Source organism: Meleagris gallopavo, chromosome 1 (genome assembly GCF_000146605.3).
Source record: "Meleagris gallopavo isolate NT-WF06-2002-E0010 breed Aviagen turkey brand Nicholas breeding stock chromosome 1, Turkey_5.1, whole genome shotgun sequence".
NCBI classification, from domain to species: domain Eukaryota; kingdom Metazoa; phylum Chordata; class Aves; order Galliformes; family Phasianidae; genus Meleagris; species Meleagris gallopavo.
In genome coordinates, this window is record NC_015011.2 from 19,335,598 (window position 1) to 19,352,915 (window position 17,318).

Sequence of the window (17,318 nt, forward strand, 5' to 3'; positions counted from 1 at the left end):
TTTTTTTTTTTTTTTGTCTTTTAATCCCCATGCTTAGGTTTAAGTCTGGCTTGAACATTAGCTTACTAGTAAGTCTTTATTATTTTGAATATGTATTCCAAATAGCAGGCATGCTGTAACATCTTAAAACCTTTCTTTGCTTAAAAACAAGATTTCTTCAGAGTTGGTCAAATGCAGTGCATGTAGCAAAATTCTCAGTAAGGGTTTCATTGTCCAACTTAAAGTAACTTTATAACATAATTCTTCACAAATGCGCAAGTGCAATTTAAGCTTTTAACATGACGAGACAAGTAAAGCTGCCTCTTTAAATACAAAGATTCATTTTTGAACATGTTATTTCAGGAAGTGAGGAAAAAATATTCTCTGAAGGATAACCTTCTGTATTTTTCTGATATAAGCATCAGAAGACAATTTTTACACTGTATTTGTGGGAGTACTTCATAATATTTCATGGCATAGAGAAGTACTTAAACTTTTCCTTTCACCTCTGTGCTGGAATTATGAGGGCTGCTCAGAAGGTAATGCCTCCTATTTTATCATGTTGGCCCACAGCAACAGAGGCAGATGTTGGTGATATGGCAGTAGAGGTTGAACCTTCCCACCAGTATTCCACTGCATTCTGTTGCCATTTGATAAATGACAACAGAGAGGCAGTCCTGACAAAATGATGTCTGAAATGGAAGTGCATATGAAGCAAAGGTGTGTTGTTGAATTCCTCCATACAGAAGAAAATTGACATTGATCAGTGCTTGCTGAACATTTATGTAACCCAAACAGTGGATATGAGTACAGTGAGACAATGGGTTGTGCATTTCAGCAGTGGTTACAGTGGGTCACCTCCTCTGGTGCAAGTTTTTACAAGCGTTGCATACAGACTTTTGCTCATAGCTGGCAAGAACTTATAGCTAATAGCGGTAACTGTTGAAAAAGAGTGTTCTGTAGCTGAGAATTTCCTCTATAAAAAAGAGCTGAGTACAGGGGGATGATTGCCTCCCTGCTCCTGCTGACTACATTACTTCTGATACAAGCCAGGATGCAGTTGACCTTCTTGGTGACCTGGACACTGTTGGCTCATGTTCAGCTGAACATTAACCAACACTCCCAGGTCCTTTTCCTCCACACAGTGTTCCAGCCACTCAGCCCCAAGCCTGTAGCATTGCATGGAGTGGCTGTGACCAAAGTATAGGACCCAGCATTGATCTTGTTCACGATTGTACAGTTGGCTTCAGCCCACTTGTCTAGCCTATCCAGATCCCTCTGCAGAGCCTTCCTAACCCTAGACAAATTGACACTTCCTGCCAGCTTGGTGTTGACTGCAAACTTACTGAGGGTGTGCTCAATCCCATGATCCGGATCATCAGTAAAGATATTGAACAGGATGGGCCCCAGTAGCACCCCTGGGGAGCACCACTCGTGACCAGAAACCAGCTGAATGTGACTCCATTCACCACCACTCTCTGAGTACTGCCCTCCAAACAGCTCTGTGCCCTTTCTAGCTCTGTCTTCCTTTGTGGTCCTGCATAGCTCTGTTCAACTCTGTTGAAAAGAAAAGAGTGAAAACCCTAGGGCAAGAGCACTGTTTTGGGTAATCAGTTCTTGAATGAAGACCGCTCTTCACATGCATATTGAAAATGTCTTCATTTTTTAGGTACAGAAAACAAACTAACAAAAAAACTGATAACATCTGGCCAGAGGAAGAAATCTGATGGCAAACTTAAGTTGCTCAAGGGAGGTTGGGTACTAGGTGATGTTTAATTTTACGCGTTAGGTTGTGTTCAGCTTCCTAAGGAAAAGTTTTCTGAAACTCCCAAAATTTCTGTTCTTGTACTTTTTTTTTTATACAATGTTCAAGGAGAGTTGGCATTGTAAGACAGCAGGAAATGAGAGCTTGAAGGATCTCACAGGTCTTCAGGTATCATGTCTTCTTACAATGCATAATTGGAATGACTGGAATATTTCTTCAAGGGCATTCTTTCATTTGAAGACAGGCAGTTCTGGTTTCCAAGGCCTGCCTCTGTCAGATGTTATGATAACTGGCTCTTCTGATGCTCCCTCTCTGCCCTTCAAGTCTTCCCCTCCAAAAAATAAGTTTTATCCATGGAAATCCCTTGGAAACAACCTGAACTGAATTAAAAAAGGAGACATAATGTGTCTATAGATCAAACTAGAGAATTCTTCCTTCATCTTTCATGTATATTTGGTTCCTTTTTTTCCTTTTTTTCCCCCTCTCCCTTTAGAAGGAGAAGAGATGGTCCATTTCCTTCCCATTTAGGGGGGAAGAAACTTGTTTTTTATTTAGTGTTTACTTATAGATCAAAGCTGCATTTTTTGCCTTTAATACAATTTTTTGGCAGCTTTAGGAAAGCTAACATTGCAAGATGGTAAGTGGTCCTCTTGAGAGCTGCATACGTTGAAGTCTGATGAATAACTCAATTATCTTTATGAATTCCTTCCAACTCAGGATATTCTATGGTTCTAACTGCCCATTTTGGTTACAGATTTTATTTTTTGTCTCTGCAGATCACAAAACTCATAAACAACTACAGGTCACATTCTGCATTGCTTGCCTTACCATCTAAACTGTTTTATAATAAAGAGCTCGAAGTTTGTGCAGATGCTTCAGTAGTAACTTCTTTGTTACACTGGGAGAAATTGCCCAGGAAAGGGTTTCCATTAATTTTTCATGGAGTAAGGGTATGTAAAATGTTCATGTAGTCTAAGTAAAAATAAAGAGGCTTCATAGAAGTTTGCTAATGTTGTAGACAAAAGTTTTATTCATCAGAATGAGTTTCAGAAAGAATATGGAAAAAGAATAAGTCTTTTGCAAAAAGTGTGGCTTCTTGACCATCTGGTTTTCAAAACAACTACTGAAGACAAATAGTTTTCTAAAAACTTAAGCAGCTGCAGATTGCAGGGTATTGTGAAGATGTTTTAATAAAAATTTAAATTGGCAAATAATAGCAGTATGGAGTTGCAGGCAGCTCTGTTAGATTTAGATTAATTCAGGTAAGAGTATGCTGCACTAGAATGAATGCAAGCCTCTAAAACTAAAAGTTTATTAAAGATTAAAAAGTCGAAGATAAAACTGGTACTTCAGGAAGAAAAGTTTTTGTGGGTCTTCCAAGAAGTTAGTGAAGTAGTAAGTGGTGTATCCACTGTTCAGAGGTGCTTGTGTCCTCTTCAGTTTTGCTCAAAAGCAGGATAACAGCTTGCAAACATTTGTTATTCTGAGCTGAGATTTATATTCTTTGTCACATATGTGAAGCACCATTGTCATAGAATACAAGTGGTGGTTGCTCATTGAAAAGGATTTATAGCAAATAAGGACATTTGTGTATAATGTTACGTTACAATTTCTGTTGTTATTTAGATATTTTTTTGTTTGTTTTTTGTTTGTTTTGCATTTAAGATGTGTAAGACTACTATAATCAATTAAATATGTAGTTAGTTTTTGCACATGGTCTTCATCTGCTCACTTTGCTTCTCCTAATACAGGGCAAGGAAACTCGTGAAGGTCACAGTCCTTCATGGTTTAATCCAACTGAAGCAGTTCAAGTAATGCAGTACTGTTGCCACCTGGCTAAAAATGAAAGCATTGCAGTGTCAGTGACTGATATTGGAGTGATTACACCGTATCGTAAGCAGGTATAGCTAGTATTTAAAACTTCAAAGTTATTGTATTTAAAGTTGTAGTTTTGCATTGCTGCTCTGGTTTGGTCAAGTGGGAAGGCATATCTCAGAGCTTCACTGTGTTATGCAATGTATTATCATTCAATAATGATGTTCCCATTAAATCTAGACTTTAGAATGAAAATCCTCAGTTTTTTCACTCTGTCTTCAGGGGATGGGGGAAACTGTTTGCCCTACCACTCCTGTGGTAAGTCCTGGGTTGGCACGTATTCCATGATAGAAGAAGAGCTTGCATGGATCAACTCCTAAGATCTAAGTTGTTTGTGTCATTAAAATCTATAAAAAACCTGTTAATTTCCATTTACATGTAGGTAGCAAACATTCCCCCTGTTGAGTCACATAAGAAGTGTTGTACATAGCAGGAAAAGTTACTGTTTTGTTTTAAAACCTTAATAGCGAATGATGGCTAAGCTTGGTGTAGGCATTCCCTACAACCTATCTGTGTTAAATTACTTCACATGTCTCATGCCTTTGGTTTCGAAGTAATCCACTCTAAAATATAAAAATAAATTTCTTCAAACATTTTTTTTCTAGGTAGAAAAAATTAAATTTCTTCTGAGAAGCATTGATTTGTCAGATATTAAAGTTGGCACAGTAGAAGAGTTTCAAGGACAAGAGTGCATGGTTACCATCTTATCAACAGTATGTATATTTGTGGTCTTGTCTAGAATATTTGCGTGTTCTTAATTCTCTGTAACTTTTTCCTTTTTGAGATGGAGCTTTGGGGAATGAGGATGAGAAAACCAAGGGAACTCATTATGTCACTAGTCTGTCATAGTATTTGGGAAAAATACTTAATTGAAATGCATGTAAACAGGATGGTATCTGTGCTTTTGAGGTAGACTTCAAGAGTTTCTAGATAATTCAAAATGAGTTTATAGAGTTTCATACAGATAATACATCTTCACTTAAGCGTGCTGAGAGACGATGGAAACTGGATAAACATATATTTATCCAGTATAAATATTAGAACTGTATAAATCACAGTAATCATTGTTTAGCTTATGAATGTCGATGTAGGTTCTTTTCATTTTCTGTTTGAGAATTACCGCATAACTGTATACAGCTGATGATTACCCAGACACTAGTGCCCCCTTCCCTTCCCTTCCCTTCCCTTCCCTTCCCTTCCCTTCCCTTCCCTTCCTTTCCCAAAAAAGGAATCCAGTATCCTTTTTTACTGTTAGGAGAACACTTGACAGTCTTTCATGATCATTTTCATGATGCGCTGCTGAAGTGTTCTGATGGTTAAGTATTGGGATGTTGGTAAATGTCTTTTCTAGCTTTTGGCTATTTGAATCTGAAGCTATAAAATGCCTTGCAAAAAAAGGGACAGGGAAAAGAAGTCTGTGCTGTGGTTGTACTTCAGCAGTACTCTGGTCACAGGACATCATTTTCACAGTACTTTGCTTCCTTGATTCGGTGTTGGTGTTGGTTGACTACACCTACATAAATATGACACTACAGAGGCACAAATTGCATCGCTAGATATTTTTATATAAACATGAGAATGCAGAGCTGTTTGTTTTCACTCTTTGCAATAAATGAATCTTTCAGAAAATTTCTGACTGATCACAGAATCATAAAATGGCTCAGGTTGGAAGGGACCTTGCAGTCATCTAGTTTCAATCCCTCTGCCACGGGCAGGTTGCCACCCACCAGATGAGACTGCCCAGGGCCCCATCCAACCCGGCCTTGATGAGGCATCTACAGCTTCTCTGGGCAGCTTGTGCCTGCATCTAATCTAAGTCTCTCCTCTTTTAGATTAAAACAATTCCCCTTTATCCTATCACTATCAGATTATGTAGTATGGTGCTCACCCTCCTGTTTATAAGCTCCCTTTAAGTACTGGAAGGCTGCAGTGAAGTCTTCCCAGAGCCTTCTCTTCTCCAGACTGAATAAGCCCAGTTCCCTCAGCCTTTCTGGAGGGGTGTTCCAGCCCTTCGATCATCTTCATGGCCCTCCTCTGGGACCGGTTTGAGAATTCCACATCTTTTTCTTTCCTGGACGCCCCAGGCCTGAACACAGTACTTTAGACAGAGCTTCACAGGGGCAGAGTAGAGTGGAGCAATCACCTCCCTCTCCCTGCTCTCCACCCCTCTTTTGATGCAGCCTAGGATATTGTTGGCCTTCCAGGCTGCACATGCACACTGCTGGTTCATATCAAGCTTCTTGTCCATCAGGACCCCCATGTCCTTCCCCGCAGGGCTGCTCGCAAGGAGTTCTCCCACTCTATATGCATATCTGGAATGGCCCTGACCCAAGTGCGACACCTTGAATCTCATTTAGGTTCACCTGGTTCCACTTCTCAAGCTTAATAGAAGGGGATGTTGGGGAAATACAGGAAGATGGAAGTTTGGGAAGATGTTTTTAATTGTATTCAGTCCAACCATTGCATTTGGTGAGGAGGCAAGACGAGAAGAATGCATCACTAAGTTTGGAGTTTCTGTTGTTATTTGGAAGGTGGTAGCCCTTGCCTTTCACCATAGCTTTGCAAACTTTGCTGAAGCTATCAGTCACTGTATAAAATTGAGTTCAGAATACAAAAAAAAAAAATCTGTGCTTGCTTTTTTTCCAAATGATAGTATGTTTTTGGTGCAATAAGTCTCAGAGTGAAGTAGAAGAGATGTGTCTGGAATGTGGAGTTCTTGCAGTATTTGTGACATGGGATCCTTCAGAGCTGTTCAGGAATATGCATTACAGACTGAGCTCCTGTAAGTCTGGGTAATGGCATAGAGGACAAATGATCAAAGGCAGAAGTAAAACCCAGGGATTTGAGGCTCAGGGTAGGAGCAGTACTAGACTACTTCTAACAGGCACACACAATTTCCAGGAGAGAGAAGGACAAAACAGCCATGAAAACAGTCAAAGCCCTGAAGATAGTTTGACTTGGGTGCGATGAGGAAGGAAGAAGTTGGTTTGGGTGAGGTGGTATTTTGTGGCTTGAAGAAACCATTTGGGGATTTGCTTGCTCTTTTTTCCTAATGGTAGTGGTACCATGCTTAACTTAGTTATTCTTCATTTTATGATAGCTTTTGAATCCAGCATTGTAACTGTATAGTTTTAGGTACATGATATGTTCCTATTCATAAAACCCATTTGTGATGGGAAATTGTTTTATCAAATATTAATTCAAATGTTGATGAGATAAAGCTGAAAATTTAATGAAAAACTGAATTTGCTCTAACAGTGTTTCAGTGGCATTTTCTTCTAAGCTAAGGCCACGATGACTGATAGGACAGTCGGAAATGTCGTTGATTTTTAGGACATCAAAAAACCCACCAACTCTAGCAGTTCTTCTACTGAAAAGATTACATCTTGAAAAACACTGACTTTATGTTGGTATCTTGTGTTTCAGCTTACAGTGGATATTCCTGATGCTCAAATAAAGCTAATACACCATTCTCTTGAAATTGCTGAAGTTATATTAGTGCACTGTTGGAAAATAGACCTTCTCTGGGAAAACCAATGGTGGAATATAAGTTAGATAGCTTCAAAATCCAAAATTCAGCTAACTTGTGTATTGCTCACATTTAGCTTTGGTTTGCTATAGTGAGCAAATTAAGCTTTCTGATAGATTAAAGTTGCGCTGTGACAAAGTAAGTTTTGAATCTATATCTAATTAATTTTTAGGTGCGATCTTATGAAGACACACTTGCTGAAGAGGAATACTATTTGGGCTTTCTCTCTAACCCAAAGAGATTCAATGTAGCAATTACTAGAGCAAAAGCTTTGCTGATTGTCATAGGAAATCCTCATCTTCTTGTGAAAGTAAGTTGTTTTTGTTTTCTTATATCTTTGAATCATCTATGATATTTGCCATGGTAAATGACTAACTTGGAGGGGATTACCTGAATGCCATTATTTTCATTTTTAAATGGAGGGAGATAGAAGTGATTAATCCCAATTAACCACCTGCCAAAGAGGTCTTCTTTTTGTGCTCATGAGTGGTTCTTTCTGACCTTCTCAACAGAAAGAACAGTATTCTTGAATGAACTGAGTGGGAGGTGTGGTCTCCCCACACCTACGTGCAACACGTGTAACTTAATCCATCTGAAGGTATCTTCCTGCTATGTTGCTCCACGCTTGCACTGTTTGTGCTGTTCTGTTTATGGAAAAGGTCCTATTTGTGCGCCACGTTAATTTTTTGGCAGGTTCGTTACACAGAGTAACATGTTTATGTTAAACATCAATCTTTTCTTGTAGGATCCCTGTTTTTGTGCACTATTAGAGTACAGTTTAATGAATAACGCTTATGTTGGTTGTGACCTGCCTTCTGAGCTGAGAAGCCTGCAACAGTGAGTATCTAGGCTTCACTGTAACCATGCTAGACACAGAGCAATTTAAGACATTTTTCAAGCTTATGTTATTTGAAAGATGATAAATAGAAAAATGTGTGCTACAAAAGTAACATTTGATTTTATGGTCATAAATACTGTAAACATAACATGTTTACTGTAAACATAACATGTTTACAGTTAACTATTAAATACAGGATGTTTTGGACTTGGTATTTTGCATACCTCTGAACATTGCAGCATGTGTTTGGGGAACAGAAGGATTTGAGGGGGGCATGCTGTAGGGAGAAGCATTTACGGTAGTTGTACTAAAAGAATTTTCTTGATTGATTTAAACACATTCCTTCTAGGATCATATAATATGTTGCTATATTGTCTTCTAGATAATATTATACTATATTATTATATTGTTACAGTATTATTATAATATTATTATCTTCTAGATGAAATTAACTATCAAAGTCTTTGTTCTTGTTCATGGAAAGATAATCAAAATCCGTTTTTATCTTATCTCTTTAATAGACAGGTGTGACTAATTTTTCAGTGTCCAAGATGCATTCAGTTCTCTTCTGTTTTTGAAGCTAAGAATATTTAATAGGAATCCAGCACCTTTTGGCCCTGGGGAAAGGCACACGTTCTGAAATTCCTTGAAGTTTATCCAAGAGAGGCTTCTTAATGCTTCCTTTCAAGAGGTGAAAAAGTTGAAATTTATCACTATAAAGTGATACTGGCAACCAATTTGCTTTTTTTGTTTAAAAAGTGTATGATTCTACTTCTGCATAGAGCAGGTGTGTGTGAGTCCTCTAAGCTTCAGGAGAAAGTTATTGCTGAACTTGTATATTAATTTTTCTTTGTTTTTGACATTTCAGTTTTTTTCTCAAACTTCTGTAGTGCCTCCTGAAACTCTTCTGTTCCAAGAATATGTTTTTGTCTTGTTATTTATGAAGTGTGACATTTATAATCCACACTGGATTGAACTGGAATGATGCGTGAATATCTCCACTTGGCTGATGTTGAGTATCTTAAGCCAACCAAACTTAAAGCCCTGCTTTTTTGTTTAAAGCCTTTGTATACGTGTCTGAGATGACATAGGATTCTGTTTTCCAGCTGCAGTCCAGCTGTCTGCTGTGGTATATGTCAGAATGCCTCAAATGGGTTGAAAAGGTGGGGGGAGACAGTGAAAACTGCTGTGTTTCTACGAAGATCCTGTACAGTAGTGTTGTATTCAACTTTGGCAAAATTGTAAACAGTGAACATAAACTGTAGCTTCATTGTGTACTGTGCTGTTACTTTAAACTTGAATGAGGTGTTCTCTCTGAGTTGACTAAGTATTGCCATACAGCATTTCTAAAGTAAGATGGACAGTTAGCTATTGTCCTTCAGAGTCTGCCAGTACAACCCAGTGGTTTTCTGCAACAGACAAATATTGTAGGTAACCTACAGAGAAACAAAGAAAGGGGTAAAAACAAGATTTGGTTTGCAGTCAGTTCATATTACTTTCACTTCTGGTGGTCACTGTACTTCCTTCTGCAATGCCTCATGTATAAATAGGGCAGCTTATAGCTTGGCAAAACATCAAAGCCAGATACACAGTGCAGGGACTCACACTGTGTAGAACCCAGAGTATACTTAGTGTGTTTATCCAGTCTGAGTCTCAGCTGTATTGGAGCAGCACGGCAGCCTCACCAGCCTTGTCTCTTTGGTATGTTATGCTGGCTTAATTGTTTTTACTCCTGAAAAAGTCACGATAGACAGTTTGTTGCAGTATTATACTGAAAATGTCAGTGGCTGTAATGCCATTCCAGTATTCTACATAAAACTTTGGAATCTGTCCAATAAAGAATCTGTTCCCCATTGAAGGATTTCTTGTATGTCTTCCTTTGAGGATTATGATGGACCAGATCTCACAGCAACTACGTAGTCCTGTTAAATGATCTTTGAGTACCCTTCCACTCCAAGGCATTCTATGATTCTATGATACTTCTGCTTGTAAGTAGTGGTAACACAGGTTTTCTCAAGTGTTCACATGTTCTCTTTGAAGAACAGTGAAGTGATAACAGAATAATAGCACTTACTTCATCACTAGATGTAACTCAAAACTCATTTGTGTTTCCATGGCCTTATGTATAGTAAGGTAGCTAGTAAAGAATTGCTCCTTTGCTCTTCAAATCACAGTAGTTTGCATGTTGACTTTACTTCTACAAAGGCAGCTACATGATTGGGTTTGAAAGGCTGTGCCTTTGTTACTGAGAAAAAAGGCAAATGATAAATGCCTGTTACTGCCCATGGTTATTGCTACTGAAAGTCTTTGAAGAGAGACCTTACCCATCTGACCTGTGCAATATTAAGCAGTGTTTACAACTCCTGGCAGCCTGATGTGCAGGCAGAGGTGCCAGTGCAAGAGGCTTTGGCTCTGCTATTCTTGTCATCTTTTGTAAAGGTGTACAGCCTCATGAGCTGAAATGTTGAAAAGTGGAGGAAAACAGACTGCATTTTCTCTATTTGTTGAAAGTCATCTGTCATTTTTACTGTAACAAAGATAAACATTTTTAGAATCTAAACAACAGAGAGAATCCAGCTACTGCATACAGAAGTAGCAATGAGCGAGTCTGTGGTCTAAGCAAGTCTTAGTTTTCATGAAAACCATGATCCAGTTACTTAGTTCAGACATGAACAATCTTTTCCCCCCAAGTTAAAACGTGTGTATATATATATATATATATATATATATATATATATATTGTTTCTGATTTTTATTAAGTCACTGCCTCACTAAGAAATTACAGAGGCCACAAGAGTGCTTCCACCGTGTCTCGAACAGCAAGCTAAAGGTACATGAAGCCAGAGAGCACAGGACCACAAATCTACCTCCTCAGCTCCCTATACGTAATACATTGAGTTAGATATTGCTGATCTATGAAAAGTGAGTATAGTCTGTAAATAAGTCCTGAGCCATTTAACATAAACAATTACGAGTTGAAAAAAATACCTCCAAAGACCACTAAAGACACTGGGAAATACTAGAGGTTTTCCAAATGGAATCAAAGCGGATAATACTCAACTGTATACACAACAGCAGCTTCTTGTTTTCTCAGTGCATTTCAGAAAGCAGAGGTGTGAAATATGTTCTGTGTTGCAGCTTTACTAGTAGGCCAGCAGCTAATTTCTCTGCCATGGCAGTGAGGAACAGATGTCTTTACTTACGAAAAAAACATTCTGTAATTGGCTGCAGTTAGAACACAAGCACAAGAGAAGGTATGCTCTTCTAAGAGTATTGTAGAATATGAAGTCTTTATTGGAGGCGCAGTCCCTCCTGTTGTTCATTCTACTTCTTTTAGCTCTATATTAATGAAATTGCTGCCATTCCTCTATTCACATTGGCACAGTTATAGGTCAGATCAGGCTAAATGACTGCTGTAGGAGTTGCTGGGTAAATACTCCGTTATTTCTTCTAGTTCTGTATTTTGTCATAACAGATGTTTAACTATGCTTTATCTAATAGAACTTGCATCCCTAGCAACTACATAGCAACATACTGAAGGTCAAACTGGGCGCCTCTGACATCAGCCAAATGATGTAAGTCGTGCCAGCTCATGTAGTCCAGGAAACACACGTGTGGCGAGGTGCTACCCCTGCCATGCTGAACAGGCTTCACAGGCACATTGGGTGTACTGTAACAGATAGTGGGGGGGGTTGGAGCCCTGTTCTTTTTTTCTACTCTTCATTCTCCCGAAGAGTGGTCAATCTATACATAAATAAAAATAAAAAAATCAAGTTGTAGTTGCAATCTGTGTTCTACACCTTGTGTGCCTGCTTTTGTTTCCAGAGCCCACATTCTAGTAAGGACATTAGATCAGCGGGGCAAGAAATAGAATTCACAGTACATACGAACTGCACCTGCTGCTTATGATGTCAGGAAACTTTAATGCACTTTTCTTTTTTAAATAAATCAGCTTTGAGGTGTAAGGGAACATTGGGCTGCATATTTTGAAGTTCGGATATCAGAAGAATTGAGTATTCTAAATCTTAATAAGAAACAGACTCTCTTAAAATGCGTTTCTGGTTTTTTGCAGCTAACAAAAAGAAAACAATCACAGAATCAGAAACAATTTGTCTCAGTTTTAGCAGGCTTGCTAAAATTTATGTACTCTGATTATTTAAACAACTGGCTTTATTCTAGTACCAATGGTAGTGAACATGCAAGCCAGGAGGAGGGTGTTCTTCTAGGACAGTGAATAATTGGAGTGTAAAATAATCCTTTTAAACTGCTTACATCTCCTTACAGCATTAGGTGTTGTTGCATTTCAGTACTTCTTAAATGATATTTTGGTACTAGCCTGTTGAAAATTGCTCTGTGAGGCACAAGGAAACACTTGCACTGCTGTGTCCCACTGAAGTACAGTGAGGAAGTGATGGGCTGTAAAGGCAAACTGCAGACCATGGAGTGAACAACTGTCCATAAGTGGAGGATGAAATGCTGCCAAAATGTTCCATTTGGAAGGGCTTGGAATTTGACTGAAAGGCACAAATTCGAAGGTTCTTCAGAGGAACTGTAGCATCAAGAAGGAAAAACTGAGGAGACAGATGAGACTGTAAGTAAGGAAAGAGTACAGTCAACAAAGGGATAATAGAAAAAAAGAAAGTTTAAAATAAAATATACCCCCAGTATTTTGCTTTTCCTAACCATTACTCGCTTCACTCTGACTGCCATATATGACTTCTCTTCCTCTCACATAACTGGAATGTGTAGTCGTGTAGTCAACATGGAAGTGCTAAAACTGAACAAGAGATTCTTTCTGGCAGCTGCAAGTGCAAATGCCTGAGAGCTGTGTTCCAGCTAACTTGTCCCTGCTCCCTTCCTAGCTAACAGAAGTACATACAGTCGTTTGCTTCATCCTAACACGTGTCTAGAATATTTGAATAAATCCCCAGAGGTGCCTCTCTCTGTTGACACTGCAGGATGAGGCCAGAAGCTGAAATGAGCTGAGTTCTGGTCAAGTGAAGCTAGGTGCTCTAAAACCTGCCTTAGCTGCCTGCATCATCTCTCCCTACAAGCACAGGAGACCATTTTGTTCCTGGTTAATGAAAAGTATGTAAGTAAGAGGTGAAGGACAGCATTTGGGGAAATGAAAACATTGGAATTCTGTGGTTCTTACTCTTGCTGAAGAAGTAGAGGTCACTGATACAGAAGTAAATTGGTTTACCTCTCTGTGCAAGATGAAAATACAAAAATAAATGCTTTGGTGGGCTTCCTAGTACCATGATGCTTAGCAGAAGTGTTCATTTCCATAACAGATCGGTGTGTTCCAAACAATGTGAGAAATAACAAAATGCATCTGCGTGTGAATAGCAGGAAGAGGAGCCTGGTCACTGTCAGCCTGGCTGGGCATTGCTATCATCATGGTGTGTATTTAGAGGGGCCATAGCAGCAAGAGGAGCGGTCCTGTTGGTGTGCAGGTTGAACAGGGTATAGAATCGTCTTTATTGCCACAACTCTGAAGATCCCCATGTATCACGTACTATAAGACATGGATTTCAGAGGAGAAGCCCCAACCCTGCAATTTAAGTGATGCCAGCTGGCCCTCTTCAGCAGCACAGCCGTGCAGTGAGGTGCACGCATGCAGGCCAAGGGAAGGTGGCCAGGTGCCCTCAGCACAGGGCTGGTGCAACGTGGTGGCTGGCGGAGGCCAAGCAGAGCAGCCCCTGCACAAAGCTGCAGCAGTGAACTGGGGGAGCAATGGCACAACGGGAGGCACGTGGGCAGGTTGTGATGTGCTGGAAGTACTGTGTGGGAAGTCATGGGGCTTGTGGTGATTTCCCTTCTGCTGCTAACAGCTGTGCCCTGGGACAATGAGGAGTACAGCATAGCAGAGACTGAAGGATAGTGAAAATTTCCCTCTTGGCTTCCCTTAAATTAATGAGCACACAGCACAGATGGGATAAGTGAGGTGGAAGAAGAAATCCAGCATAAACATTTCCTGCAGAGTGATTAAAATGCAGACATTCTTTGCATTGAACAGAGGACAGTGACCATTTAAACCTCTATTGTAATTATTGTTTTGGAGAGTGCCCTTGAGGTTATGCCAGCATTGCCTGGTTTAATGCTTGATGTTCACCAGATGTCCCAAAGCATAAGTATGATGGGATTGCTGAAAGGTTAGTGAGCAGAGACCAAGTGACTTTCTTAGGCTCTTATTTAATTTTACTTAAGCCACCACTGACTTTTAACAACAGCCCTGTTACAGTTGGTGCGACAGCTGGAAAGATTATCGTGGTGAAAATGGGAAAAGAAACAAATAGAGAAGGAACGCTCACCTGTATCCAAAGATCTAGGTTCACAGGAAAGACTCCACAGAGGAGCCATCTCCAGAAAGAGATCCTTCCTGAGGGGCAGTCAGTCCTTAAGTGAAGTTTAGGAGAGGTGCAGCCAGGTTCCACCTCTTCTGGTCACACAGGTGAATTGCCTTCACTTGTGCTCCCACGGATGACTCAGTCCTTTCCTCAGGAGAAATCAGAGGTTCAGGCCATGACTCAACAGTTCCCATACAAACCCGCTTGCCAGATTTTTCATTTAGATTGTTTCATCCATTATATCACTATCAAGCTTTTTTTAAGTGTGTTGTACCAGGTACCACTACCGAGGCAATGAGTCTTCTCACATACATTGCAGGTGAATATTATTGTTTCATTTGCACCGAAAGTATGAACTGTGATATGATTCCTTTAAGGTTCTGAATGTTCTCCAGTTATCTTAAAAATGATTGTGTGCTATGAACGTAGGTGGCCTTCATGGTAGTGCCCTGTATGTCAGCCTCACTTGTGCGTGCAGTTAGTGCTACCTGCACAGAAAAACCTAGCAAGAGAGAAATCCAAGGAACAGACTTTTTTTTAAATGGACTTACTATAGAAATAGGCATGAGAAGAAACAGATTGTGAAAGAGCACAATTAATTTTTAAAAAATTTATTAATAGCATAAATAAAAGTAAATTCATTACAGGCAGGTCGTTGCTGCTAACTGTAAATTGCTCTGTAATCGTAATCTAGATAAAACTGCAGATCTGCCTGGGATCAAAGTCAGCAAGCTTAGGTCTGGAATCAGAAGTCAACTTCGGTTGTCCTACTTGTAGAGATATCCTGAAATAAAATGAATTGACACCTTTCTCAGTGTGAAAAAGAAGTTTTAAATGTTCAGGATAGCTTTCCATTCTGTTTTTCACATTTGCCTCCTGGTGCTTGTGTCACTTCATGGCTGTGCAAGAGCCACGGCGTGCTGATGGAGCAAACACAGGCAGCAGGGAGCGGCCTGCTTACGGCACCCCTGAAGACATGGCAGCCAGCAGCCTGGTGACAGAGTTCTGAAGTGCACTGTTGAATGTGTCAAACACATTCCGTGTATAAATGAGTCCTCAGGCATTTTAATAACAAATTATTCAAAGAACCAGCTGAAATTCAACACGCTAGGTGCCTTTTTAAAATCTCTTGAATGTAATCAAGTGCTTTAAAAGTACTTTCTTTTCTCTCTTAGTCCCCTGTGCACCAAGCTCATCATCATTTCCTGCAAAGGAAAATTATGCTCATGATCCTGGAGCAAGTGTGCTCCAAAGTGCCTACTTCAGTTTCTCCTTGGGCTCCTACTGCAAAGGGGATTTGCTATTTCTGTATTCTCACAATCTGGGTTTTTACCAGTCCCTTGGGTCAGAGCGGTTGCTTACAGTATTAATCTGGGGCCCACAGAACTGGTTAATAACACAAGAAATTTAAATTCAAGTTTACCCTAAACACTTTTGGAGTTAGGAGTCCTAGGATGTTGGTACCTATGCATCATTTTCATTGGAAGTCATGTTCTAAGTGGGTGTTTTTGATGTTCTGAAATCACATTTTGAAAACCTGCTTTACACAGTGCAGGTACAGGCTGTGTATAATGGCAATGTCTGCTCTCCACAGACAGCAGAAGGAATCCCACTATAGGGTTTGGATCAGGAAGTGATGCAAGTAAAACAAGGCATATTTAATATGTTAAAGATGCCTTTAAACACCCAAGTACAATTTTCAGGAAGTGGATTGTCTCCACATCAGTATAAATCGGTGTGCTTTGAGGCTGAAGACCCTTAAGTGATGATGTTTTGTCAGGTACTCATGAGTCTCTCCCCTTGTGATCAGAAAATTACCGATTTAATGCAAATTGTTTAACAGCTGCCTGCGTACATTGCGGCAGAGGTACGTGGTTTAATAATCCATCAGCACCTGACAGATCCACTGACAGAATGAGACCAGTACCCAGCAATCCTTCTACCTCACTGACAGCATCTGCGTCAGCAGCGCCTGGGAACGCGCACCTCCCTCTGCAGCCACGCCAGAAATTACTGCATGCCCTCTGCAGTGCATCACAGCGATCGCATCCCCTGCAGTAAAGAAACTGCACAGCCCCTTTAACTCCCACTGCCACCACTGTCCTGCTGTGCGTATGAGACTTTGGTAGAATTAGTTCTGCTTTCTGTTAGCTGATGTAGGTGGAGGTTTGCGTAGACGTCTTATTTCCTTCTTCAGTGTACGTGTCAGCTTTTTCCAGATTTCATCAGGATAACTGGTAAAGATTTTTATCTCTGCGGCATTCCTTTAATAATTTCTTCCAGTTTCATTTATGTTACTAATTAAAGACCGGTATTTCTCATAAATGTGGTTAAGAAATTACATTATGATCTAATATTGCAGAGACTAATTTCCCTTCCATGGCTTTGGGAAGACAATGAACAGCCATGGCCCACAGCCATCAAGCCAGGTGCCCCGTGGGCAACATCTGACTCTGCAGAGATTACCTGCCTTGCCTTGGACTCAACTTTTTTTCTCACTTCTTTTTTTAAACTTACTTAATTTTAATATGAAAATGTCATTATATCCTAATTTAATTCTGTTCCAGCCAAAGCTTTATTGAATAACCTAAACCCATAAGCCTTTTCCATCAAATATCTACGCAGCTCATGAATCTGCATGAGCTATTTATACGCTTTCATTTTCCATATCAGAGTCGCATGAGTACATACTTAATATGTTAAAGATGCCTTTAAAAATACTATTACATCAAGTCAGTTTTTCAGAGTTTATCATCCAGTTTTGCCCCAGTATATTAGATAAAATTAGTTACATTTCTGGAATCTTGGTGTGACACCTGGTCTTCTCTTCAGCTCCTCTGCAAAATACATCAGTTATGAAACAGAGGAGCTCTGCCCGTGTGCTGAGCTGGCAGGCCTCTCTTTCCTGCCCGCAGAAAGGACTGCAAGGTGCAGTGGCAAAGGAGGGACAGGAAGAAATCATATCCATTGCACAGCCTTCAC

The 17,318-nt window shown here is 39.9% G+C and overlaps 1 protein-coding gene across 1 annotated transcript in view; it reads left to right on the forward strand.

Moving 5' to 3' along the window:
* MOV10L1 (Mov10 like RISC complex RNA helicase 1) overlaps positions 1 to 10,089 on the forward strand; it is a 36,540-nt gene extending 26,451 nt beyond the window's left edge. The window contains exons 23-28 of the mRNA XM_031552123.1: positions 2,521 to 2,694; positions 3,496 to 3,645; positions 4,225 to 4,332; positions 7,321 to 7,458; positions 7,894 to 7,985; positions 8,508 to 10,089. Of these exons, the coding sequence (XP_031407983.1) occupies positions 2,521 to 2,694; positions 3,496 to 3,645; positions 4,225 to 4,332; positions 7,321 to 7,458; positions 7,894 to 7,985; positions 8,508 to 8,517 (672 nt within the window). The 3' untranslated portion in view covers positions 8,518 to 10,089. The remainder of the gene's footprint in view (positions 1 to 2,520; positions 2,695 to 3,495; positions 3,646 to 4,224; positions 4,333 to 7,320; positions 7,459 to 7,893; positions 7,986 to 8,507) is intronic.
* The last annotated feature ends 7,229 nt before the right edge of the window (positions 10,090 to 17,318 follow it).